General features: G+C 49.2%; 1 protein-coding gene across 10 annotated transcripts in view; it reads left to right on the top strand.

Moving 5' to 3' along the window:
* Positions 1-26,258, top strand: part of DAPK1 (death associated protein kinase 1) — a 172,312-nt gene that overhangs the window by 85,278 nt on the left and 60,776 nt on the right. For all 10 annotated transcript variants that reach the window (XR_009346435.1, XM_059142493.1, XM_059142490.1 and 7 more), the window contains exon 3: positions 8,891-9,112. Coding sequence is in view for 9 of the 10 variants with exons in the window: in XM_059142493.1 (XP_058998476.1) it covers positions 8,891-9,112 (222 nt within the window). In the remaining variant the exon portion in view is untranslated. The remainder of the gene's footprint in view (positions 1-8,890; positions 9,113-26,258) is intronic.

Below are 26,258 nucleotides of genomic sequence, written 5' to 3'. Positions count from 1 at the left end.
GGAGGGGCAGAAGGAGAGAGAGAATCTTAAGTAGGCTCCAAGCCCAGAATGGAACCTGATGCAGGGCTCGATCTTATGACCCCAAGATCATGACCTGAGTTGAAATCAAGAGCCAGATGCTTAAGCAGCTGAGCCACCCAGGTGCCCTGATCATGTGCCATTTTGATTGAGTCTTGGTAGCAGTTTAATAATTTCTGAGGGGTTGTGTGTTTTTAGTCGTCCTCCTCATCATCACTGGCTTTGGTGTTTTTGTAAAAGGTGTTTTGCACTCCTGTCATGTGAAGCTTCTCAAAGGGCAGAGAGGGGCAGTTGGGAGTGTGGGCTGAGCCAGAGAAGCCTTCCAAGGGGATTGAACTTGGTGTTGAAGTTCCCAGTCCGTGGACGGGTTAGCCTTCATCGTCTGCTGAATTCTGTGCGCTGGTGGCTGAGGACGGAAGGGGAGGCTTCCACTGGGCCCCGGGCGCGTGGACCAGTCTGAGTGAGGGTGAGCGGCAGCGCGTTCACGGAAACTTGCTGGGCAGCGGGTGTTGGGTCTCAGAGTGGGGTCCTGCTCCCCCACAGAGACTGGAGAAGGTGAACTGGAGACGAGTGGCAAGCCCTGCTGCACCAGGGATCTGTGAAGGCATTTCAGCGAGAGCCTCTGGGGTTTGCTGTTGGTTTTGGGTTCTGACACAGAGATCCCTTCTAACTGATGCAGAGCTTTCCTTGAAAGATAGGGAACGGCTGCCAAACCTGAAACATGAGCCCCACATGCATATGCAGGCTTGGGGGTGGGGTGGGTGCTGTGTTCAAGATGGTCTGGGCATTCTTGCTCCCTCCCATCATGCTGGGCTCTGTCCCTGGTCACCTGCTGGCCTCTCATCCTTGGTACTGACTCCTTCCCCTACACAGCTTCCCAGGTCATGGGTCAAACCCATCGTCCCAGATATTTTCGCGGCTGTTCCACCTGTCCATGGCTGTGTAACAAACCAGCCCAAAACGGGGAAGCAAAAAGCAACAGTTGACCATGCTCTCTCGTGCTCCTCTGGGTTGCCACAGACCCTCCTCCCCCCGCAGTGGTTGCTGAGACCCCCGTCTGGGGGCACTACATGTTGGCTGGGGCTGGAGCCATCTGAAGACTTGATGGGGCAGATGTTAATGTCCACTTTCCTGGCCGACCTGTTAAATCTGCTGTCCGCTCGGAGGGAGCTGTGGATGGGGACACCTCCACGCTGGGCTTCTCCCAGGATGGTGGCGGGGTTCCAAGAGGGAACACCCAAGAATGTGTGCCCTAAGAACCAGGCAGAAGTCCCATCACTTTTGCCACTTCCTATTAGTCAAACAAGTCTCAGATTCCAGGAGACCAGGCTGAGAGTCCACGTCAGGGTGGGACAGATGAGGTCACACTGCGGGAGAGCCTTGACCTGAAAGACGTGACTGAGGCCATCTTTGCAAAGGACAGTTTGCTTCCCCTAACTTAGCCGCAGACTAAAACTTCAGCATCTAAATGAAGCAATAAGGTTTTGGGGGGAACCAAAGGGAACACATCAGATAGGTTTCATCAAAAATAATTTAGTCCTAATAATTTAGCATAGAGATTTAATACTGAGATTTCACAGTTGCCTGGAAAAATGCCAAGGAGAAATTTGGTGCCACTTTTCGGCCACGGAAACACTGTCCTCTGGGCTTCTTGGAGAACTGCTGAGCTGAGATAGCTTGTTAATTCTCATCCCTACATGAGCTCAATATGCTTAGAGAACCCACGTGCCTGGCCTCATCTCATGTTGGCATCACCCTCACAAAGATGGGGAAACTGAGGCTCAGACAGGTCACTGCATTCTTGCCTTGTTGGCCGAGTTGGGGTTGGCGCTGCTTCATAGTGGGCTGGGCCCTGTTTGTGGGGCTGCACTTGTGCTTCACCACCTCTCTGTCTCCTCTTGGAAATACGGACCAGGCCCTTTCATGCCTCTCCAGCTCAGCTCCTGCTCTCTCCTCCGGGACACCGTTCCTCCACACACTTTGTCCTCCAGGCTGGGGCTTAACCCTCAGGGTACACCCTGGGTTCCCTGACCTCATGCTCTCCCCTGGGGCTTCACAGTGGCCACGTCCTTTGTATGGCCCTTCCCATACTCTGGTGTTACGTGCTTGTCTCTCCCATTAGCCTGCGAATCCTTTGGGGTCTTTTCCCCTGCCGTCAGTGTGAACTCATCCTTGGAAAACCACTTCTGCCACCTCATTTCTTATTGAAGACCCGTAATTCCAGTGTTCAGGTAGGATTCAGGCCACTGACACTCTTTCAGTGCAGCTCTTCAAGAAGAATAAATGGCTCACGAACCAGCCCTCACATTGTCCTGCGGGTTGATAACATGAATTCAAAAGTAGAAATTATTTTGCTTTAATTAGAAACCTTACTGCAAAGCCTTGAGACGAGGGGAGAGTTGGAGCTTATCGTTTTTTTGATCAAAGCCAGATCCGTTTCCAGCATTAATACAGGGAACTCATAACAATAAAGAGTTACCATAAATAATTCTTTGACTTAAATGTGCTGGGATAGAGACATATTTAAAATCAGCAAAAAAAAAAAAAAAAAAAAAAGTACTGTTTTAGCCCCTTTGGTTTTCGGTTTTTGTTTTTGTTTTTTGTTTTTTTTTTAAAAGATTTTATTTATTTATTTGACAGAGATCACAAGTAGGCAGAGAGGGAGGCAGAGAGAGAGGAAGGGAAGCAGGCTCCCTGCTGAGCAGAGAGCCCGATGCGGGACTCAATCCCAGGACCCTGGGATCATGACCTGAGCCAAAGGCAGAGGCTTTAACCCACTGAGCCACCTAGGTGCCCCTTTAGCCCCTTTGTTTTGAGTTGGCATCCACCTTCCCTGGTGGGAGCTTGTTGCAATGTGGTGTCTAGGTCAAGGTCAGCAACGAAAATGTTAGCCCCTAGGTTAGGTGCCAGCGCGAAGGTACAACATATTGTCACGTTCAGCCCAATTCCTCCCTCTGAATGCGACCTTCTGACATTGCACGTTTATGCCATCTTTTTCCCATCTTTCCCCAAGTGAGCAAAACTCCCACAAATAAATGAATTTGAAAATAAAACCCAACTGGATTAAACAGAGTCCAACAGCTTTACTTGTAATGCGTCATGAAATATAATGGACCTGTAAAAGCCCACATGCTTCACAAATGTGTGCTTGTCGCCCTGGTGCGCTGACCTTAAGAATCTTTTGTGGCTCTTTCTAATTGTTAGTAAGGGCTTCTGAGACGACACACAAACATGACTTACTGTTTACTCTGAGAACATCAGAGCATGGTAACACAGAGGCTTTAATTAGTTAAAACACTTCATGAGTTTGCAGCGGGGAGAAGGCAGCACTGCCCAACCGTATTCCACTACCGCCCTCCTCTCCGTGCCTTCCCTGCACAAAGCTTTTCCCTGGAATGATTCCTAGACCCATCTGTAACTTCACAGGGGCATCACTTATATTTCCAACAAAATGGACAGAAGCCCGGGACAGCAATGGGGTTCGACGAATAGAGCATTGGAGGCAAATGCATTCGGGATTCACTTCTCAAGTGTGGGGCTTCCTTGCAGGGAAGAGTTCAGGCAACTAGAAAAAAATCTCTCTAAGGTTTGGTTTTTCTCATTGATGGAAGAGTGCATAAGTGAATGTTGTAGAGTTGTGATAATGAATAAAGTAATATGTTAAACTCCTTGGGTAGAATTCTGGGTACAGTTCATTGAGTGACTACAAGGTGCTCTGATGAGGTCATTGACTTAGACAAAGACACTAGGTGGCAGGTTGTTCTTTATGAAGTTTTGCTCCTTTTACCCAAAGTTTTCTTTCTTTCTTTCTTTCTTTCTTTCTTCTTTTTTTTTTTTTGATAAAATTTATGATTCTTTTTAAATCAACAAGTTTTTGTAGTACAAAACTCTTTAAAATGGGATGTGTCTCATCGGCTTTGTATGGATCTGGCCACTAGTGGTCAATATGTGTTTGTTACATTTAATTGAAAGCTTCTGTGTCAAAATGAATTTGGCTAGCTGTACTTAGTCCAAAAAGTGTTCTGTCAGTTATTAGGTGACAGAAAACATGAGTACATTTTTAAAAAGCAACATATGATCGATTCTCATTATTGGGGCTATAGTTATGTTCCGTGACTTCACTGCAGACACTGAGGTAGCGAATACTGGACCATTTGTTCTAGAGAAAAAACAGGGTCACGTTTCTGTGAGCCTCCGCTCGTAACATTTCCATCATCGGATGCACGCATAACCTTGTTTCATGCGTGTTTCTGTTTAAAGGGCCTTCCATTACACACATCGTTGATTCTTTAACACTGGGCTCAAGGCCAACATCACTGACACCCCTGCCTGAACAAAGCCAACCCACCCATGACAGGTGTCCTCCACAAGTCCATCACAGCCTCCATCTTATGAGCTCTGGACTTCCCATTTTGGGGGTGATTTTAAATAGGGAAATCACCAACAGATAGCAAAAATGAAAAAGCCTGGCACTAAATAGACTTTTAAGAAGACATTTGTTGGGGCACCTTGGTGGTTTAGTGGGTTAAGCTTCTGCCTTTGGCTCAGATCATGATCTCAGGGTCTTGGGATCGAGCCCCGCATCGGGCTCTCTGCTCAGCAGGGAGCCTGCTTCCCCCTCTCTTTGCCTGCCTCTCTGCCTACTTGTGATCTCTCTCTGACAAGTAAATAAAATCTTAAAAAAAAAAAAAAAAAAAAGACATTTGTTTACTATATCGAAGCTGACCTAGAAGGCAGAGTGTGGCCTTGACCCACCTCCCCTGGGCACTCGGGTGACTCGGATCTGTTTCCGTGACAGCACTGCCAATGATGACTTTGAAGTCACAAGTACAATGTAATAAGTAGGTGAACTGGCACATACAGCTCTTGCGGAAAGTGAGGATCCCCTGTATTCTGTTTTGTCACTTCAAATGTGCTGATATCCAGTCAGTTTCTGTTTTGCAGGGACGGCTGCATTGCCCCATCCATGGACGACCGCTGCAGCTGTCCATGGGGGTGTGCATCGGTGGGGAGCCTCTGGTTCCATCACAGGAGGGAGGCTGGAGCCCAGGCCACCATGTGTGGCAGTGGTGGCCTTGCTTCTCTGTGTGAATTTACGTACCTCCTTGCCCAGCGCTTACCCTGGCAGCTGTATCAGATCGTTTCTCCGGGATCCCATGATTTGGAAGCTCTTGCCCAAAAAAGCCTAAACAAAAAATTGTTTTCAGTTGTAATTATTGGGGGAGGGGGATCGGGGAAGAGGAGCTGACCCCCCAAAGTGGGTGTGAGGGAGCTGGGGGGGGGTCAAGGGCCAGCTGTTCAGGAAGGAAAGCATGGGAGCAGCAATTAACCACCAGTCCAGCTCAAATGAGGCCTCACAAAGCAAATTACTGTGTTTAGAAAGGAATTTCTTCTCCGAGGAGTCTGCCTTCGGTTCGCTGCCTGCCTGTGGAGACGGCTGGGAAAATCCCGGCACGAGTTACCGAGTGCACACCAAGGCCCCATAGCCTTGCGTGAGCCTCTGCCCGCCCTGGGCTCAGTTGTGCCTCAGTTTCCTCATCTGCTGGGGGCAGCCGCTCTCCCTTGGCAGGGCATGAGGGCGGGGATGTCATGTTTGAAGGCCGAAGCCTAAGGCCAGGATCGGCTTGAGTTTTACACTTTAAACACGTGACAACCCTGTTGAGGTTTTTTCTTCTTTGGGCTCTTTTTTCCCTTGGCAGTTCTGAGAGGCTGATACTTTGAAGGCACTTCGAGCTTCGAACCATAGACCCTAAGCTCCTGGCAGTGGCTCCAGGTGAATAGTCATTGAAGATGTCATACTGCTAGGCGCCATTCTAATCACTTTCCATATATTATTAGTTTGTTTAATCCTTCCTTTCCACCCCACGAACCCTCCCAGGCAAACACTATTACTCTGCCCACTTGGCAGATAAGGAAACTGAGGCAGAGAGTGGTCAAGGGGGATGTAAACCCTCAGTTACACACCTGGTAAGAGGCGGGACACCAGCTCAGACAGGCAGCCTGAGTGCGCAGCCCCATGCAGAGCTACTGAACTACAGGGAAGTGTCTTCAGGTAACACCTCTGGTTTTAAGGATTCAGGAGTCAAGCGCATCACGCATGAGCTCCCAGAGGAGCCCTGCATCCCGTGTCTCAGGGATGAGAGATTCGCCTGCCAGCCTTCTGTCCTCCGTGGAGCTGCAGTCGTGGTAGGAGTAGGAATGGGCAAGAAACAGGCAGAAAAATCTGCAAGGGGCCCTGTGGGCTCAGGTGCAGGAGACGGCACTGGTCGGGGCAGACGTTGGGTAGGCAGAGATAACTCGGAAAGGTGTCTTTAAAGAGGTAGCATTGAGATGGGTCTAGAAAAGTGGTCCTCGAAATTAGTCTACACCTTCTCGACCGTCTGCAACCAAGGTTAGTTGGGACATTAGCTGCAGCCGTGCACATCTTCTCTTGGCCTGGGGGGGTTGGGGGGCTCCCAGCCTAGCTACAGCCCCTTCTCCCTGCCTGCTTTCCCCTCAGGGGGACCCGGAAGTGTGAGTCAGGTCAGCTGACCAAGGAAGGAGTGCGGTCCAAATGTTTTGCTGCAGATGTGGGCATTGCCGTCAGGTTGGGCCTGTGCACACACTCCTGGCCTTGGCGCACAGGGTATACAGTGCCCCCTCGCCCCAGCCCAGCGCTAGGGTAGGGGGGCCTTGATGCTTTCACTCCCATAATTAAAAGGGGGAAAAGTCCACATGGAACGTTTAGCAGGAAAAACAACTTGGGATAGTCTTTGGACTTAGGCTTCCATTTACGTTCCTCACATCTCTTTCTGGTTTTTCGTTTTTAGTGTTTAAAGCAACATAATTCAAACCACTGAATCTGCCTTGAATCTTTACAGTCCCTGAGAAAAGTCACGGCGCTTGCGTGACAGGCGTGCATGACTCAGCCCCTGGAAGCTTGGGTCATATGTGACTCGGATCAGTGCCCTGCCCCACCCCGCGTCCTTGGACACCTTGGGAGCTCTCAGCTGGGACCTGATGCTCTCTTTCTGACAAGTGGGAATATAAGCACCGCTTCACCAGATGCTTCCAAGTAGTAGCTCACTTTGTTCCGTAGTCAGGCTGTTTTCTTCCCCCACAAGCCCCATCTCTGCCGCCCACCTCCACTCTCCAAGAGAGAAATAAGCCCAGTTCTTTGCTCTTCAGAAAAAGAATGTAAAATGTAATAAAGTCCTAACAGATCCCCTGGCTCTTTAAGGTCGTGAGTTCACAGGCAGTTGGTGCTAGTGTTCTGGTGTGATTTATCTTCAGCCTCTCTGCTATTTTGCTGCAGGGAGAAAGAGAGTCTTAATAGCCTGTCATGCAAAAATCTGGCAGTGCTAAAGAAATAATCCTGTACTCTGGGTTTTTCTTCACTGACCTCTGCTGCTAAAGTAAATGAGTAATGTATTAAAGTATCCCTTCTTTAACATTGAACAGTTACTGTTCATCTGATTTTCTCTCCCCCTTTTGTCTTCATGGGAGAATAAAGCTAGTTAAAAATAACTGTGATAATTCTCTATATAGCTGTTCTCTAGCACCTGCCAAGAAATATACGGATCCTGTGATGGGTGGCTCTGGGGAAGAAGTGAGGTGCCAGCATTGATACAGGAAGGGTCCTTTTGTATTGTTTCCCTTACTTTCAGGGTAGCTTACTTACCTTTCAAGGCTCTCCCTGCTTATGTATTTATTTTATTATTTTGTGGTAAGTTCTGTTATTATATTCTTTCATATACATAGGTAGGAGGCTCAGGTTATATACCATGGCTGAGAATGTATAGGTTGCTTTCCTCTGCAAGAAACTGAAAGCCCATATCCAACTGGCTTTAGCAGTAAAGGGCCTTTATTGGCTTCTGTTGCTGAAAAACCCAAAGGCAGATGGCTTTCAGGCTAAGGTTGATCCAGCCATTTCACAGTGTTACCACAAACCTGGTTTCTCTTCTATTTGGCTCTGCCTCTGGAATGGTTGGCCTTAAACCAAGAGTGGACCTCCCCCTTCATCCCGGGATGGCTGGAAGTAGCAACTGGGGTCATGGAGTTCAGTGTTCACATCCAGAAGAAAGAAGAGTCTCAGAAAAGGTCTCGGTCTCTGCATTCTCCAAAAGGTCTTACTTTGGTCATGTGTCTGTACCTGGGGCCAGGAAGACACAGTATACTGACTGGCTTAGCCTAGGTCATCCAATGCATATCTCTAGGTGGGGGTGGAGTCAGTTTCCTCAGGGCTGTAGGATCCCTAGAAAGGAGAGAGGCAGGTAATGCTGGAGAAGCCTCCACCAACAGATGTCTGGTGTATGTGGCTGATCTAATCCCTGAGGTGTGAACAGAATATACAGCTTTTTTTTTTTTTTTTTTTTTTTAAATTCTGAACGTTTCAGTTGTTAAGTACATAGGCTAGAAATAGGTCGTTGAAAGCAGGGCTCTGTGTATTTTTCTTTAAGTTCGCCCATCTTGATCCCTTGTCTTCCCTGGACAAATGGGAGAAAGGCTTGTCAGAAGGAGGTTGGGAGGTCGGGAAGCTCCTTGCTGCTATCCCAGAGTCTGCAAGGGGAGGGAGGAAGAAATCACAGAAGTGGAGGCATCGTTCTCCTTCCTTAGAGTATTCTTCAAGACAAGAGACTTTGTATCACTTGCAACATTGTTCTTAAATGTTCAAGAACACTGCAACCTGTTTTTAAGCAGGTTTAATGAAAAGGAAATGTCATGAGAAGTAACCCAGTTTAATCTGTTAATTTCCCACCCCATGGACTTTCTTACTCACCGTTAACGGCCCCCCTTGCTCGTTCCCTGCCCCATCCGTGCTCAAATCCGGGCTTTGTAGGGAGCAATAAAGAAATGTGTGAATGACTTGTAACCGCTCATCCTCTGTCTACAGTGGGCAGTTCGCAGTCGTGAAGAAATGCCGGGAGAAAAGCACCGGTGTACAATATGCCGCCAAGTTTATCAAGAAAAGGAGGACGAAGTCCAGCCGGCGGGGCGTGAGCCGCGAGGACATCGAGCGGGAGGTCAGCATCCTGAAGGAGATCCAGCACCCCAACATCATCACCCTACATGAGGTTTACGAGAACAAGACAGACGTCATCCTGATCTTAGAGCTGTGAGTAGGGTCTGCCTGGCTGTGGGGGGCCTGGGAGGCCCAGGGTGGCGGTCAGGGTGGTTGAGGTCCGCCCATGGCAGCCCTGCAGTGGGACACCTCGGGGGCCTGCCCCGAGCCTCGTCAGGAATGTACTCTGCTTTGTCAAATTCGAGAACAACCCTGTACCGCCTGCACCGAGACCTGTCTGTGGTTACCTCGAATGATGCTAAAGAGTGGTTTCCATGAACGCAGTCCTACCGGACTTGCAAGAGGGTCCCCACATCCTGGGGATCCTCTTCCTTTGTCATGACGTCATCTGACTCCTGAGCTGTCTGGTCAACTTTAAGCTCATGTTCCTTTTCTACTGGCACTGTTCCTCTGCCTTCCTTCGGGGTTTCTACTTCTCTTCCTCCTCCCTCCAGTTCACCCCCCACCTCTGCTCCCAGCTGTTGGGACTGTCAGCACGATTGACAGGAGGGGGTAAAACTGAACCAGCATCCCTCAGAGGTGATCATAGGACTTGTTTTCAAAGCTTTCCACGTATTTTCTCAGGCAGGCCCTGCCTGTCGGTTGTGGTTGTGGGTGACGGACCGTCGTGCCTTTCTCAGTAATGTGTCTCTCTGCCCCCAGGCCCCTGCCTCAGTGCCCTCCCCATCTTGAAGAGAGAGGGAGGAGAGGATGCCCCCCAGGAGCACCTGGCTGCTGGCTGCGAATGCCTCTGAGCCACTGGGAGGGAGGGGAGGCATCCGGGCCTTGAGGGCAGGAATCCTGAAAGGAGCCCAGGAAGCCAGGGTGACACGCCAGTCCTGGGTGGCTCTGAAGTTTGTTTCCTGGGGCCCCAGAATTCAGACCTGCGCCTCTGCCAGCCAAACAGCTCCCCATGTTTGCAGATCTCTTACAGTTAGGAGGTGATTTTGGAGGCCAGATGGGATGCAAGGAAGTGAAGGGGGTTTGTGGAGGCCCCAGCCTCGCCCTGGGGACCCCACACTGCAGCACCCCGGGCTTTGCCCTCACAGGGACCTGGGGGTTCCTGCGGCTTCCTGTCTGTCACTGGGGTGTGGGTAAGCAAGCAGCAGCTTGCTCAGTTATAAATTGGGGTTAATAGTAGCTACCCCCACAGGGTCTTGAGGAAATAAGTAAGTTGAGAATTGGACGATCCCTAGCACAGTGTGGGATTTGTGGACATGTTTTCTTCCTCGCTTTTAAGCCAGCAGGTTCTCCACCTCTGCCGCAGAGACACTGGGGGCTGGGTATGTCTTTGTTCAGGGGCCATCCCAGGCCTTGTACGATGTTTAGCAGCATCTCTGGCTTCTACCCACTAGATGCTGGTAGCACCCTCCCACGGGCTGTGACAACTAAAGCTGTCTCCAAACAAGGCCACGTGTCCTCTGGGGGCAAAACACCCCCTTCTCCCGTGGAGAACCTCTGCTTTAAAGGAAGAGCCGGGCTTTAAGAGCACAGGGGATTAAGGGGCTTGCCTGGGTACAGCTGCAGAAAGAGACATTCACGGTGTAATCTTTGCTTTCTGTGGCAACTCTTGAACCAGACAGAACCGAGATCAAAATCCAGGCCAATCCTTTACCGTCTGTAAGCCTGCATTTCCTCTCTTAAGGCTGTTGTCAGCGGCCACGAATACAAAATTCTTGGGGAAGAAATGTTACAGATCACAGCTGTTTTGCCTTTTCAGAGAATTATTAGGTTGTGCCCAGTGACTCAGGAATGTCGCTTATCCTCTTTGTACCCCGAGACGTACAGGGATGCCTGTGCCTTCCTGCCCTTCTGGCTCCCCTTTCCCCGGGCACATTCTGGTCTCAGCTGCTGATGCCTGACCCCATACCCTAGACATTTCCCCTTGGGTCCCTTTATCCTGTGCATCAATTGGGTGACATACAATTACTTTTTTTAACCCCTGGATTTTTCCAATTTTTAAAAAGATCATATAGTTAATCTGATGTGGGAGGAGGAGTGTGCAAGTCTTAAGACGTCAACACACGTTTAAATCAAGATTCAGAATAGTACCCCCCCACCCCGGTTCCTTTGTCTCATTCCTTTATAGTCACACACACCTTCCGCTCCCCCATCTCCTCACAACTGCTAAGCTGTTCTGTCTTCTCAGAAATGTCCTATAAATAGAGTGATATGCTATTCAGCCTTTTGAGACTGGCTTCTTCCACTCAGTGTATTACTTTTGAGATTCATACATGCTTGTTTTGTGCCTTGTTATTGCTGTGCGGGATTCTGCTGTGTGATAGATGCGTGTTTGGTGTCGTCTGTCCACTTACCCCCTGAAGGACCTTTGGGTTCTTTTCTAGTATTTGGTGACCATGAATAAAGCTGCTGTAAACATTCACTTACAGGCTTTTGTACAATCTTGAGTTTTCATTTCTTTCTTTTTTTTTTTTTTTTTTAAGATTTTATTTACTTATTTGACAGAGAGAGTATAAGAGCAGGAGGGAGAGGGAGAGAGAATCTGGAACAGAGTCCCCGCTGAGCGCAGAGCCTGACTCGGGGCTTGATCCCACGACCTTGAGATCAACCATCTGAGCCAAAATCAAGAGTCAGAGGCTGAACCAGCTCAGCCACCTAGGCGCCCCAAGTTCTCATTTTTTTCTGGGTGGATACCCATGCATGCATAACTGCATGTGTAATTTTATGAGAAACTGCTGAGCAGCTTCCTGAAGTGGCCACACAGGATAGCAGTCCCTCCAAGGCTGGGAGGTCCATTTGCCACCACAGCACTAGCCAGTGTCTGTCCATGACAGTGTCAGCACTAGGATGGTAGCCATTTCAGAAGATGGCAGAGTGGCACGCAGCCTTCTTCATGCACTGTGAGGTGACCTAGAGTAGAGGTTGAGTGAGCCCGCGGAGAATGACCCTGGCATGGAAGGAACAGGAGAGGCCTGAGAAGACATCCCTTCTGCACGGGGTCAGCTGTGTCTCTCTCCTGCCTGAGTATCTGCCCTTCACAGCTTCCGGCACTCCCGTGAGCTGATTGTCCCTGTCTTGTCACCCACCAGCCATGTGAGAGTTGTGATGGTGACCTTTATATGTGTCAGTGGAGGTGTCCAGACATTCGATTCAGCATTACTCTGGGTTGTGTCTGTGAGGGTGTTTCTGAATGCAATTAATGTTTGAATCAGTGGACTGAATAAAACAGATCAACCTCCCCAGGGTGGGTGGGTGGGCCTCATCCAATTAGTTGAGGGCCCCAGTAGAACAAAATGGAAACTTATCCCTAATAAGAGGGATTTCCTCTTACCTGATGGCCTTGGGGGTCTAGGACATTGGCTTCTTCCTGCCTTAGGACTGCACTGAACCATCGGCTCTCCTGGGTCTCTAGCCAGGTTCAGCCCACTCACCCTGAAGGTCTGGAGACTTGTTAGCTTCCCTTGTGATGGGACCCAGTTTCTTAGTATGAGCTCCTGCTCTCTCCATGTATGTACACATACCTCCTACTGGATCTGTTTCTCTGCAGACTCCTGTCTTACACAGTCAGAGGGAAAGTAGACCCTCATTTTAGACATCCCATTTATATATACTTACTTTGCAGTGAAGACGTGTTTTAATTTTTAATAGACAATTCAAAATATTAGGTCTACCTGGGAGACAGTCATCTTCGTCTTGGAAGAAATTATTGTTCCAAGTTCTATGAGCTTTAAGGAAAGATTAGCCATCAGGGACACATTCCATCTCTTCTTTGCTTTCTAGAGAATACTGAGGAAGGGGCACCTGGGTGGCTTAGTGGGTTAAGCCCCTGCCTTTGGCTCAGGTTATGGTCTCAGGGTCCTGGAATCGACCCCCACATCAGGCTCTCTGCTCAGCAGGGAGACTGCTTCCCCCTCTCTCTGCCTGCCTCTCTGCCTACTTGTGATCTCTTTCTTCCTATCAAATAAATAAATAATAATAATACAAAAAAAGAATTTTGTAAACCTTGAAAGTAGCTTCAAAGAATGAAGCTCCCCGCTCCCCGAGCTTGTTCTACTGGGAAAGAATTGTTTATTTCCGAACTGATCTGCTGGTGCAGCTCAACACAGGGGCATATGTGATGTATGATCATGATTTCATATCCTCCACGTCCCACTATTCCCTCATGAAGCCATGCCAATCTGGAACTCTCCTCTGACTGTGCTGTCACTCACCTGATATTGTCCCATGGGCAAGCCACTACAAAACTTTGAGGTCAGTACTTGACTCATTTCGTAACTCTTTTACCCTGTAGAAAGGGAAGCTAAACTCTCAAAACTTGAAGTCAGTGCTAATCAGAGCCACCAGCTTCTAGAATTTCGTTCTTAAACTTGCTGTTTGAAATAACTACATATTTTAGGCTATAGACAGTGATGTATTTTTCTCCCTAGCTCTCCTCAATCCAGACATGGTTCAAGCTCATCTGCCTCAGGGGTCAGAGAGGAGACGTAAGTGAGCAAGTGTGGTCTGCAGGAAGCCTCAGGGTTGGGGAGGCATCAGGGGTGATGAGGACTGTGGCTCACCCGGAATCCCCATACCCTGCGTCAGACCCATCAGTTGATTGCTGCCATGTGGAATTTTGGATATGGTGTTGCCAAGTCTTGTAATTTTTTTTCCAAGAAAAGTCTGTAATCTAGACTTTCAACATTGGTAGTTCATAGAATTCATAAACAGGAAAAATAAACCCTATCTGAAGGCCACACCTGTAGAGACTTGAGACTCCAGTCTGTTTCACTATAGCAATAAGTAGTAGTTGATCACTGCTGTGGGAGAAGCAGTGTGTTATAAATACAGCTGGAGGCAGCCCAGAAGGGCAAGATGCATACTTAGCCTGGAAAGTGACTTTTTCTAAGTTTTTTGTTTGTTTGTTTTAAGATTTTGTTTTATTTATTTGACAGAGAGAGAGAACACAGCAGGGGGAGTGAAGCAGACTTTCTGCGAAGCGGGGAGCCCAATGCTGGGCTCGATCTCAGGACCCTGAGATCATGACCTGAGCCGAAGGCGGATGCTTAATGACTGTGCCACCCAGGCACCTCGAAAGTGATTTTTTTAATGTAGAGTATGGTTTAACACAGTGGTTCTCAAACTTCAGCCTGCCTCAGAAGCTCCCGGAAGGCTTAGGAAAGTGTGCATTATTTGGCTCTACTTCCAGAGTTTCTGATTTAGTGAGTCTGAGTGGGACCCAAGAATTGGGACTTTAAACAAATTCCCAGATGCTGCTGGCAGTCATCTTCTGAGAAGCTGTTAGAGTTGACTTGTGGCTCTCCCAATAAGATATGTTGAAATCCTAACTCCCAGTACCTCAAAATGTGACCTTACTTGGAAACAGGATCTGTGCAGATGGATTTCATTAAGATGAGCTCATTTTGGAAGAAGGTGGGCCCTGAACCCACTATGGCTGGTGCCATCGTAAGGAGGAGGTCGTGTGAAGATGGGGGATTAGAATCATGTGTCTATAAGCTACAAGAAGGGGGGCATGGCACAGCTGCTCCCTCAGAGCTCTCCTGAGGAACCAGGACCACCAACACTTCTGTGGGGCAATCAGTGTCCATGGTTTTAAATAACTCGATACTTTGTTAAGGCAGCCCTAGCAAACTAAGACACAAGTGCTAGTCGAATAGAGAACTGTACTTCCTAGACTGGGAGCCCACTCGCACGCTAGTCTAAAGTTCTGAAAGCAGGTCAGAACTGGAACAAAACACCTCATTGTGGCAGCTCTGCCAGGCGACTGAGCCACGATGTGATGTGTAAATCTTAACGAAGGCCTGGACAGAAGAGGTGGCGAGGGTCTTAACTCGAGGCAGGAGTGGACATCACCCCATCCCCACCTGCTTTGGGATGGTCATCCCTGTAGCTCTGAATCACCTATCTGAAAGCCACCACGGAAAGATCTAGACATTAAAAATGCTCTCATTGCCATGTAAGGAATGGCACTGTGGGCTGGGACGGGGAAATCAAATCGGTTTGGGTTTTCCAGTCTTACATTTTTCTCCTTATTTGCTCTGTTTGGAACTTAGACCAGATTTTTTTTTTTTTTTTTAAGATTTCATTCATTTATTTGACAGAGAGCGACAGAGCGAGAAAGACAACACAAGCAGGGAGAGTGGGAGAGGGAGAAGCAGGCTTCCCACTGAGCAGGGAGCCCGACGCGAGGCTCGATCCCAGGACCCCGGGCTCATGACCTGAGCTGAAGGCAGACGCTTAACAACTGAGCCACTCAGGTGCCCCTTAGAGCAGATCTCGAAATCAGATTAGCCCTTCTCTTAGCTAGCTTGCGTGCTTGCTTGCTCTCTCTTTTTGTGATCAGAAATAAAGTTTATTATACTGTGGTTGTAGCCAAGTCCAGGATATGGAATGAATGATGCATTCTGTCATTATTTTTTTAATCTAGGAATGTAAATTTTTTTTATTGTGGTAAAAAAAAAACCAAAAACACACGCACATGAACTTGACCCTCTGAACCACTTTGTGGTGCATAGTGATGTTAGTGGTTTGCACGCTGTTGTACAGGAGATCTCCGGAACCTTTTCATCTCGCAAAACTGAAAGTCTATACCTTTGGAATAACAAGTCCCCTTATTAGCTTACTTTTTGACTTTGGCCAGGTTAATCATTGCTGGAATTCAGTTTGCTCATTGCAAACAACCGCTGAGTGATATTCAAACATTTGTGCGATCTTAGGTCACTTTAGGGAGGATCATGGTGAAGTTGGCTCCCTCTCTCTTTGGTCAGCGAGCCGAGATGAATTTCTCCATCGTGTGTCAGCACGGTGCATGTGGATGAATCCTTGCCCCACGGACGTCATCAGGTCTAGAATCATAGGAGCTTTTCAAGAAGAAAGTGCAGTGATTGGGGCACCTGGGTGGCTCAGTGGGTTAAAGCCTCTGCCTTTGGCTCAGGGTCCTGGGATCGAGCCCCACATTGGGCTCTCTGCTCAGTGGGGAGACTGCTTCCTCCTCTCTCTCTCTCTCTGCCTGCTGCTCTGCCAACTTGTGATCTCTGTCTGTCAAATAAATAAATAAAATCTTTAAAAAAAAAAGAAAAGAAAAGAAAAGAAAGTGCAGTGATTGGAGGAGTGGTGCTCTCAGGCTACCTTCAAAGGGGCAAAGTTGCATGAAGCAGGATGCAGTTGTAGGGACACAGGTGACGCTGGTTAAGTAAAGTGTCTCTGATGCTGGGGGGCTCCCAGTGCCCCTCCCGCAGCCGTGCCCCCTCCCAGGCTCTTCACTCCACTCCGCTCCAGGTCCTTCTGAGACACAAAAGCACACTCAGATTTCTTCAGCGCTTTTTTTCCCCCCTTCCCCGCCGGCTACATTTGTTCCCACTTCTCTGAGCTCGCGCCAGCTCTTTTAACTTTTTGAACTTTTGGTTTTATTCAGAGAGGTAATTTCAGGAACTGTGCTGGGTTGCGTTTTTGTCACCCTTGCTCCTCAGATATCTGCTGTCAGGCAAGAGCGGAGAACCAAAGTGCACTTGGCAGCTGCCTTACCTCTCACAACAGAACAAAATCACATAAAATAGGGTCTTTTCCGTTCGGGCGCTCTCTCTTGAGAAACAAAACCCTGTGTGGATGTCCCCCTCCCCCGACCCCCAGGCTCTCACCTCTTGCCAGGGCCCTTGAGAAGTGCCCCCTTCGCGTTAATTCAGTGGGCATTTTCACTCCCGTAAGCGGGGTATTTGGTTGCTGGGCAGTCTTATAAAATTAGGGAAAATGGAAATGCAAGAAACTACACGTGGCATCTGAGCTCAAAGATCTGTTATTTTTATCAAATATTCGTTCTCTGAGCCTCTGACTTGGCGTTCTCTGTGCTGTGCACGTGAATTGATCGGTGGCTGCAATCTTGGCTCACCTCCAGGAAAGACCCGTGGTCACTGTGGTCTGGCAAATGGGTGGCAGTGCTGCCTGCCGGCCAGCCATACAGACATCTGTCGCTCTGCTGACGGGCTGGCTATCCCTGGATCCCTCCCCAGGGACCACAGACTACTTTATGACACTCTGGGATAATCCAGATCCCTGGAAACTGTTCACCCTTCCTCTTGGAAGCCATGGTATGAAATCTCATTATTCTTCCTGCCTTGGTTGCCCACTCCCCTAACCAGTACTTCAAGATGCTATAACAGGGAAATTCTGTGCGATGGTGGCTTAACTGATCCTTCAGACGTTCTGATCTCCTCTCTTGGCCCATTGCCTCTTCCTCATGGCCTGGTTTCTTCTGTGTGGCTTGGGCCATCCCAGGCACGGGCCACAGGCTTCCTCTCTGCATCCAGAGCCCACCCAGGTCCCTCTCAGGCCAAGGTCTGCCATTTTGGCAGCCTAGGCTCAGCCCAAGCCTTCTGCCTGGCTTTCCTCCATGCCAGTCATATGACGCCCACGACTAGGCACACTGCGCTCAGAATTCTGGGATGGCGGTCAGGTTCAGCTTGGAAACGAGAGCTTAGGCCAGTGGCTGGGGCAGGTCAGTAGCAACCATTCCCAGTCATCCTTGAGCCTCTTAGAGCTCCCGTTCTGCCTCATGTCATTGCAAAATGTTATTTAAAACCAAAGGGGAATACTTCTACAACAACCAGGTATTTGCTTTTTTTTTCTCCTAATTTGTCGAATATTACCCGACCTTCTGGTGTTGAGCGACACTTCTTTTCTTTCCCTGGGTGGGACTCATTTCTAATGCAGTCAGAGTTACTCTACTGCAGACTAGGGACCACAGGGCTCCGGAGGCGTGGCGGTCAGGATTTGCATGTGCCGTCCTCAGATGCCAGTGTCCGCTCCAGTCCGTGAACCAACACGGTTCCCAGTGTGGCCACAGTGTGACCCGAGTGCTGCTGTGTGGACGAAGTTAGTCGTGAGGCAGGGGCTTCCGGACCCAGACTTCCCCTTGGTGACGGAGGTGTCTGTGGCTTTTTTGGCCCGATATTCAGACGGAGAAATGCAAGCAGAATTGATTGTTTAGGAAACGGGATAGAACGTTCACTTCTCCTAGGGTCCTCCCAGTTTGGTTGTGGATCTTCCCCAGCTGTCTGGAGAAAGAGGATGTAGGTGAAGGGCGAGAGACGCTTTTCTTGGAGAAGAGAGGGAAGCTGCCCTTCACTTGACTCTTTGGGTCAGTCGCTGTGGGGCCCCTGCTTGGTGTTACCTCGTTTAATCCGCCCCGGATTATCCTTACCACCTTGCAGATTGGGGAAGCTGGGTCCATTCTGTCTGATACAGGAGTGGGGGATTCTGATTCTCAGAGCTTTTGGGGGAGGAAATTTTTTTATCTGAGTCCTAAAATTCTGCAAAGCCCCTGCAGGACTTAGCCTCCAAGGCCCATTGCCCATCTTTTAAATGCTGTCCCCTTTGGAGGTCGTGGGGGAGGTGAAGGACATAGAGAAGACCCCCTCGGAGCACTGAGGGTTCTCCAAGCCTGCCCCACTCACTCTCCTCCTCATCTTGGGCTTGGCCAGTCACCTTGACCGCTACCCCCAGGGCAATGATTCTCAACGTGAAGTGGCTCTAGAGTGTATTTGCTTCTCTCAATTTCCAAGCAGTGACGTCGTAACTTTTGGACGCTAACTTGGACTTGGAGGACCTTTCTGCTTCTCCGGCAGCCATGTTGTCCTTGCCCCGTATTCCTTAGGGTTTCCGCGATGCTGGGAGAGGGCCGAACATGTTCTAGGGTAGCTGTGGGAATGATGGAAGTCCAAGAAGCAGGATGGTGGTGTGGCGGCTTTGGTATTCGAGCTGTGTGCATATCTGCCCCCCTTAGTGGGTTTCTTTGAGGCCAAGACATAGCCTCCTTTGGCACATGCAGCACTGAAGACTGTGGTCCAATAGATGTGTGAGAGTCCAGATAGAGCAGGAAGAATGTTATGATGTAAGGCAAGGGTCATGGGTGTCTCAAGAGCTAGTTGACCCTTGATGTACGTGTTTCCGGTTGGGAGTTGTTGATCTACTTGCTTGGTCTTCAGGAAACCTACTGTTGACGAAGTCTTCAAGAGGGTGAGGAGTAAAACCTGGAATACAATAGCCAAAAAGTAGAAACAACCCATTGTGTATCAGCTGATGACTGGAGAAACAAAATGTGGTCTCTTCGTACAATGGACTGTTATTTGGCCATAAAAACGAATAAGGTCCAAGTACACAGCACAACACGGGTGAACTTGGAAATGTTTTGCTAAGTGAAAGAAGCCAGTCTCAAAAGACCGTATATCATATGACTGGATTTATAGCAAATGTCCAGAATAGGCACATCTGTAAAGACACAAAATAACTTCCTGGTTTCCTAGGGCAGACAGGGTAGTGGTGACAGGGAATGGGAGTGGCTACGAATGGGCACAGGGTTTCTTTGGAGATGATGAAAATGTACTAAAATGAGATTGTGGTGGTAGTTACACAACTCTGTGAATACACTAAAAACCACTGTACACTTTTAGAGAGTCAGTTGTATGGTACGTGAGTTATATCTCAATAAAACTTTAGAAAACATCTCTGATGGCTCCCTACCTCCCATAAAATGAGGCCAGGTTCGTAGAATGGTGAAGGATATGTAGGATGAATCTATGTCCAGTCTCCTTCTTGTATCCAACCGTTTCTCCTCCATGACTTCCCCTCTGCCCCTGATGCTCAGCCCACAGAGAAGCTCCTGCCTTTACTAGATGATTCCGTGTTCTTACCCCTAATCCATTGTTTATGTTTCACCTCTGCCTGATATGCCAAACCTTGCCACCTGGAGAACTCACACTCCCCTCTCAAAGCCCAGTTCACACATCATCCTCACTCTCTTTGGCTTACCCACCTACCCCTGTTAGATTTGTTTCTTTACTGTGTGTTTTCATCGTCTGTTACAAGTGTGTTGATTCTAGCACTTACCATACCGTATTTTAAATGTTTATGTGTATTTCTCCTGCAAGGGACTGCGAGATTTTCAGGGGGATATGCCAGCATTTTACTTAACTTGTCTTTCTGCCTCTGTCTCCCTCTCTCTGGAAGAGGGCATGGATACTAGCACACAGTCTGCGCCTGGTAAGAGTGGTAGAAGCTGAATTTAGTCAAGGAGGCCAGCAGGCAGATCCTGATGAACGGCAATGAGGGGCCTTTCTAGAGTAAGGACAGTGGGGATGACAAGAGGGAACGAAGCTGCAAGTTCCGCATCATTTGTGATCTGCCGAAAATAGCCTCTCTCCTAAGATCAGGTAGGTCTGTCACCCTACCTGATAGCCACGTTGGGCCTGAGAGGGCGGGGCCGTCTGTGTGAGCTAAGCGCCTGGGATGGAGAAGGAGTCGACCGGAAGGCTAGCGGGTGGGATTCTGAGGGCCGGAAGCGGAGGACCTGCTCTGTGCCTGGCATTATGACGCCGACGTCAGTGACGGTCCGAGTGGGCAGTTAGAAGGAAGGCAGCTGATTGTCACTGGCCTCTAGTGTCATAATGCCCATCACATGGCAGGGACTCGATCAACATTTATGCTAAAGGAAGAGAGAGAGAGAGAGAGAGAGAGAGAGAGGAAGGGAGGGAGGGAGGAAAGAGTAATCTGAAGTCCCCTTTGCCCTGCGTAGCATTCCTTATAGAACCAACCTCGCTCAGATCCTGCCACGGCTCCAGGCTGACTGTGCTTTTGAAAGAGAGATCCAGATCTCATCTCCAGCCCTCAGCTGGGGGTGGCTTTCTGCTCTCTGCCTCCTCTTCCAGCAGAGCAGGGTTTCAGGCTCCCCCCTCCCCTTCCCTTCACCAAGGTGTTCAGTAGGAGCTTCCAGCTCCTCTGCCCTGATGCTTGGCCTCTGCCAGTGCCTAGAATCTTTAGCGCTCCTGTAGGGAAACTGAGGCAGGAGGTGGTCTGATAGCTTCTCTACCTGCCGAGTGAATGTCCCGTCTTTCACCTTTCCTGCCTCTTCCAACTCTGCCTCCTCCTTCTCAAATCCGTCCTCGCACTCAAGAGAAGGACCACTCTGCTTTAAGCCCGTTTTCAGTCTCCACTCTCCGAGTCTCGGGAGGCGGCTCAAGAGCGGGCAGAATTGTCCTTCAGACTGACAGACTCCCGCCCCCCATCTGATGGGCCAGTGGTCTGTCATCCTGGGATTTCCACATCGTTAACAACAATTAGCAGCTTTCACTGGAGGCCTTTGGGCTGGATTGTCGGAGAGAATAAACCCAGCCAGGGAGTGGGCGGAGAGCTGGGTCCTTGCGCTTCCCTTGGATAATAGCGGTCCCTTGTTTTCAACTAGACGGGACCAATTGGTTTTGGCATAAACCCCCATCCATGGCTGTGCCAGCTGGGTTTACTTCCCACTGGCCTTTTGTTCCAGCACCTGTTACAGTGACCCAGGCTGAGGGGATGTCTGGCTGCCCCGGCTTTTCCGTTTGCCCCCATTTTGATTGGCCTCATTATTTCTCCGGGTCTCCAAAGCTTTGATTGAAGCCATTGAAGTAAAAAGAGGCTGGGTACGCTGTTGAGTTTATTTCTCTTAATATGAGTACTTTACCTCAAGAAATCCGTGTGGACCCCATGGAAGTGGAACCGGTTCTCTCTCAGCCCTTAGTCTCCCACCCACGTCCCCATGTCTTGCCTACGGCAGCCCTTCTCTTCCCTTGTCACGGTCACTCCAGGGTGCGTGGCACGTGGGCATTTGTTCGGAGCCCGGGGTAAACCGTGGCTCTTTGTGGCTGGAGATGGCCACCCTCCAGGTCCAGCCAGGCATTTTGGAGCTCCATCCAGACCCCCAAGGGCTGGGGCCCCTGCGCCTCTGACACTTGTACCCCATTTGTGATATGCAGGTCAGCGGGCTTGACCACTGAACTCTGGGACGCCATACCCAGAAGGCCATGCGTGGCCCATCCCATGACCTCCCTGCCTGAACTGGTCCAGCCAGGGATCCCTCCCTCCCTGGAGCCAAGTGTGCACAGCGTTCCCGCATCCCCTAGCCACCCCGAGTGTCCCAAGGACAGGAGGAGATTCTTTACAGTCAGCCTTCTGTGTATCAATTTCATCGTTGGTGTGGCATTTCCTGAATATTCTCCAGGATCCCTATCTCTCTTGAAAAGTAGGGAGGAGGGGGCTACAGGAGTTCACCGTAAGAGTGATGACCGCCTACATGAGACATCCCACAGGTGTGACATTCACCCCATTGCTGATCACCCAAAAACAACCCTCTGTGTTTTCTTCTCCAGAGACCTGGCTCTAACCAACCATCCTACCAAACCAATAACATGTTTTCACCAGTTGCAATCATTTTGGTCTATTCGGTGGGCAGAAGGCAAAATCGATCCTGTTCCCTGAAAGAGGAAGAGCAACAAAATGGATTTTGGTTATTTGGCTTTTTTAATAAAAGTCTCATTGTATTCCTCATAAAATTTCAATTTAAAAAAAAAAAGTGGGTTTTTTTTCGGGGGGAGGGGTTGTTTTGGTTTAGTACCTTGTCTAGCTGCAAACCACATCCTCCTGTTTGGAAGTCTGCTTCAGCACCCTGTGGCTCCATTATTCCAGCCTTGAATTTGAGCATGACGTCATTTAAGCGAGGGGTGGGTAATCCTTTCCGGAGCACTGGGACTGGAGCACAGCTGGGAAGTGCGGTCTGGCTCTGCCCTCTGGTATTGATAAACCATGATTCATTTTTTCGTTACCAACCCGGCATTCTGCTTCTATCTCGGGTACTAAAAAAAATAGTCATGATGCTGCTTTTCATCAATGAATGAATGAAAGTGATTGCTTCAAAATCTGCATTTTCTCTTGGAGGCCATGCTTTGATCCGGCTTCACGGATTAGTCCCTTGTGATGGCAGAGGACCAGATTTTTGAAGCAAGGAAACATCGAGATCTAAACTTATTTCCAAATGTGGGTCTTTCTACAAGATTGGAACCTTCCTTTTCCTGCCTCAGCTGGCAGAAGTCATGGTTTGGTCATATCCCCAAAAGCATGTATAGATCCGCTCTCTATTTATTATTCGATACTGTTTCAGGCTTTCTTGCCAGTGACAACCGTCTGTACCCCTTGAATCATGGAGGCCCTGTGTCTGCCAGGCTACAAAGGAGCTGAAATAAAATTGGTAGTTCCTGGAGAGTTTGGGATTGAGATAGAGCCGCCCAGATAGAGAGGTTACATGGTGAACTGGAGGCAGGGTGGGGTGGAGGTTTGAGACAAGTTAGGGCTTCTTTGGAGGTTTCTGGACATCAGAGTAGAAGGATTTTTGACGTTTCCGCCTTGCTCTTTGCTAAGTGCTTTTCATTTCATCTCGTTTAATGAAGAAGCCACTAGAAACATCAGCCTCATTAGAAATCTTGGCCAGAAAAGCAAAACCCATAAATAAGGTGAATCATTTCCCCTGTGCCTGGAAGGGAACTCAGGCAGCTGTAGTCTTTCTGAATAGTTGCCATTCGTGGAGGACATCTTATGCCCCAGGCACTGAGCTAAGTACATTATAAATGCCAGGTCATTTAATCCTTGCAAAAGCCCAGGTAGGGTTCTGAAGGCTCTGATCTGGGTGTCTTGTGCTATATAACAAACCACTCCAAAGCATGACAACTCAAAATGGCAATCGTCGTTTGTTTTGATGGCGGATCCTCGATGTGGGCATGAGTCGGCCCATGGGTCGGCCCACAGCTGGAGCGTCAGCTGGGCTACCGCGTGGGGCTGGGTGGGTGGTCCCCTTCCATGGCGGCTCCCTACCCCTAGCGGCGGGCTGGTGCTGGCTGTCCGCCGGGAGTTCAGTCAAGGGTGCTGGCTCTGCTCCACGGGCACCACTCACTGTGCTCTCAGGGTCACCCACAGCCCGACAGCTGGGCTCCTAGGCCAAGTATTCTAGATAGGAAATGGAAGCTCTCCGTGTCTTGAGACTGACATGGCATCGCTTCTCTCATCTTCTCTGGGTCAAGCAGACACAGAGCCTGCTTGGGTCTGAACTGAGGAGAGGAAGTCCAACTCTCAGTGGGTCGGGTAAGAATTTGCAGCCATCTTTATTCTGCCGGACACCCAGAAGGGTGAAGTACCTTACCCTGGATCATGCAGCTAGCAGCTAGATAGGTTCCCCATGCTCCTCTTCTTACGGACTCTGTGACACTCTGAAGTTGGCCAGAGCTCCCAACTGACCTCAGTCCAGATTTCTGTACTTTTTCCTGCCCTTAACTGGGTTTATGTGTCAACCTCATCACAGCCACAGAGACCCAGGAAAGCACATTCTAGAAACATTCCTAAATCACTTCACTCGGATTTGTAATTAACTTCAGGAGCAATCCCTACAGAATTCTGGGCTTGCAAAGAAAAGACCCAGGGGGTGAGACCCATCTTTGGGTTTGGGAAAGAAGACGTGTAGGTCCCAGAGTGACTTGTGTTCTGTGACTGTGTTGTTCCTGAGTGGGGCTTGGCAAACTACAACCGGTGGGCCTGCTGCCTGTTTAAGCACAACTCTGAGGGGGAAAAATAAATAAATAAATAAATAAAATGCTCTACAATTTTAAGGGGCTGAAGAAAAAAGCAACAAGACTACATAGCAGAGTCGAAAATTAGCAACAGAGACCAAATAGTCCGCAAAGCCTCTGACGGAAAAGTTTGTTGACCCCTGTTCTAGAAGGCAGGATCAGGACCCGTGTTGCCAGAGCTCGATTTCAGGCCGACGGAAGAAGGACTTTTCTGACTCGAGTCATCCGTGGGGAACAGCAGCTCACAGCTGAAGATACTTATGCAGGCAGGTGGCAGAGCCTAGGACGCTAGAGATCCATGGTGTACTGGGAAAAATTCTCTCACCTCTGGGTCTTCAGGCCAGGGAAGCTCTAATTTGTAATGTTTGTCCATTTCTATGGTACAGATCCCATCATGGCCAATTTCCAGTTCCAATGTGGTGACACTGCAGGCAGAGTGGGGAAGAGAGGCACATAAGCTACTCATGGAGCCCCAGTTTACCCCCGCGACAGGCTCAGGGGATGGATGATGTGTCATGCTGCCCCTCAGGTGGCTCCCAGGCTAGGGACATGCATAGGTTTCGAGAGGAACGACAGTGCTGGAAAAGCCTTTGAAATGCCACCTGCCTCTCTGGGCTCACAGGCAGCCCCTGTTAGAGTCTGCGATGGCACAAAGATGAGCACTCGCCTCGGGTCCCCAGCCGCTGAGCCCCCCACCTGCTGTTTCATTGTCCGCACATTTGGTTTCGAAAATCTTGATTTAGACAAAGAGCGATAAGCTTGAGCACATCCCAATTTAGAACTTGTTGAAAGCATCACTTCAAGCAAAGTTAGAACAGATGGGGAGAAAACCTTGAGGGTCTGGAAGAGGTCGAGGTTTGGAGTTGAGAGGCCGATGGAGCAATCGACAAGCCAGAGGAAAATGGGGAGAGAGTGTGGATCGTTGACACCCACTCAGACACAAAAAGGCTGCTGAACGTGAGAAATGAGCAGTCTTTCGATCTGAAAGAGCAGCTGTCTCCCTGCAGCAGGGACATGTAAGGTACGACAATGAGTCACTGATGCCATCCGTTGGATTGGCCCAAAGTAATAATGGCATCCACACAGGGTTGTGAAGCCGCAGCACATTCGCCAGTGACAGCTGGAGGAGCATTAACTGAGACTAAAAGCAAGCATATCCTGGGGCGCCCGGGTGGCTCAGTCGGTTAAGGGTCTGCCTTCCACTCAGGTCATGATCCTGGGGTCCTGGGATCAAGCCCCACGTCTGGCTCCCTGCTCAGTGGGGAATCTGCTTTACTCTCTCCCTCTGTGCAACCCCCACCCCCACCCCACCACCCACTCTTGTACATGTGCACATACTCTCTATCTCCAGTTCGGCACTCTCTCTCAAATAAATAAATAAAATCTTTAAAAAAAAAAAAAAAAGCATATCCTTATGACCTAGAAATTCTAAACCTGAGGGTCTAGCAAAACTCTTAAATCTCATATCTTTAGAAGGCAGGTACACCAGAAAAGTCATTGCCTTGTGGTTTGTGATTGTGAAGAATTAGAAACAACCAAAAGCCCAGCAGTCGGGGACCGGCTAAGTGAACACGGGTCTGGATATCCCCATGGCTGTCAGGCAGCAGCGAAAAAGGAGAATGCAAGAACCCATGAGCTTAGCCAAAGTGAAGTAGCAGATTACAGAATGATTCGCATCTAGTCTGATACCATTTATGTTCTTAACATGCAGTGCTGTGTAGTTCACAGAACATACAGAGAAGGTTCTGGAAGGCTACTCAGCGTATCATAGTAGTGTACGTTTTGGAGGAGGTGGAGAGAAAGGGGGCCCGGCCTGGGCA

Source organism: Mustela lutreola, chromosome 12, assembly GCF_030435805.1.
Source record: "Mustela lutreola isolate mMusLut2 chromosome 12, mMusLut2.pri, whole genome shotgun sequence".
NCBI classification, from domain to species: domain Eukaryota; kingdom Metazoa; phylum Chordata; class Mammalia; order Carnivora; family Mustelidae; genus Mustela; species Mustela lutreola.
The sequence above is the reverse complement of the archived record's forward strand: the minus strand, read 5'-3'. Positions and strand labels throughout refer to the sequence as shown.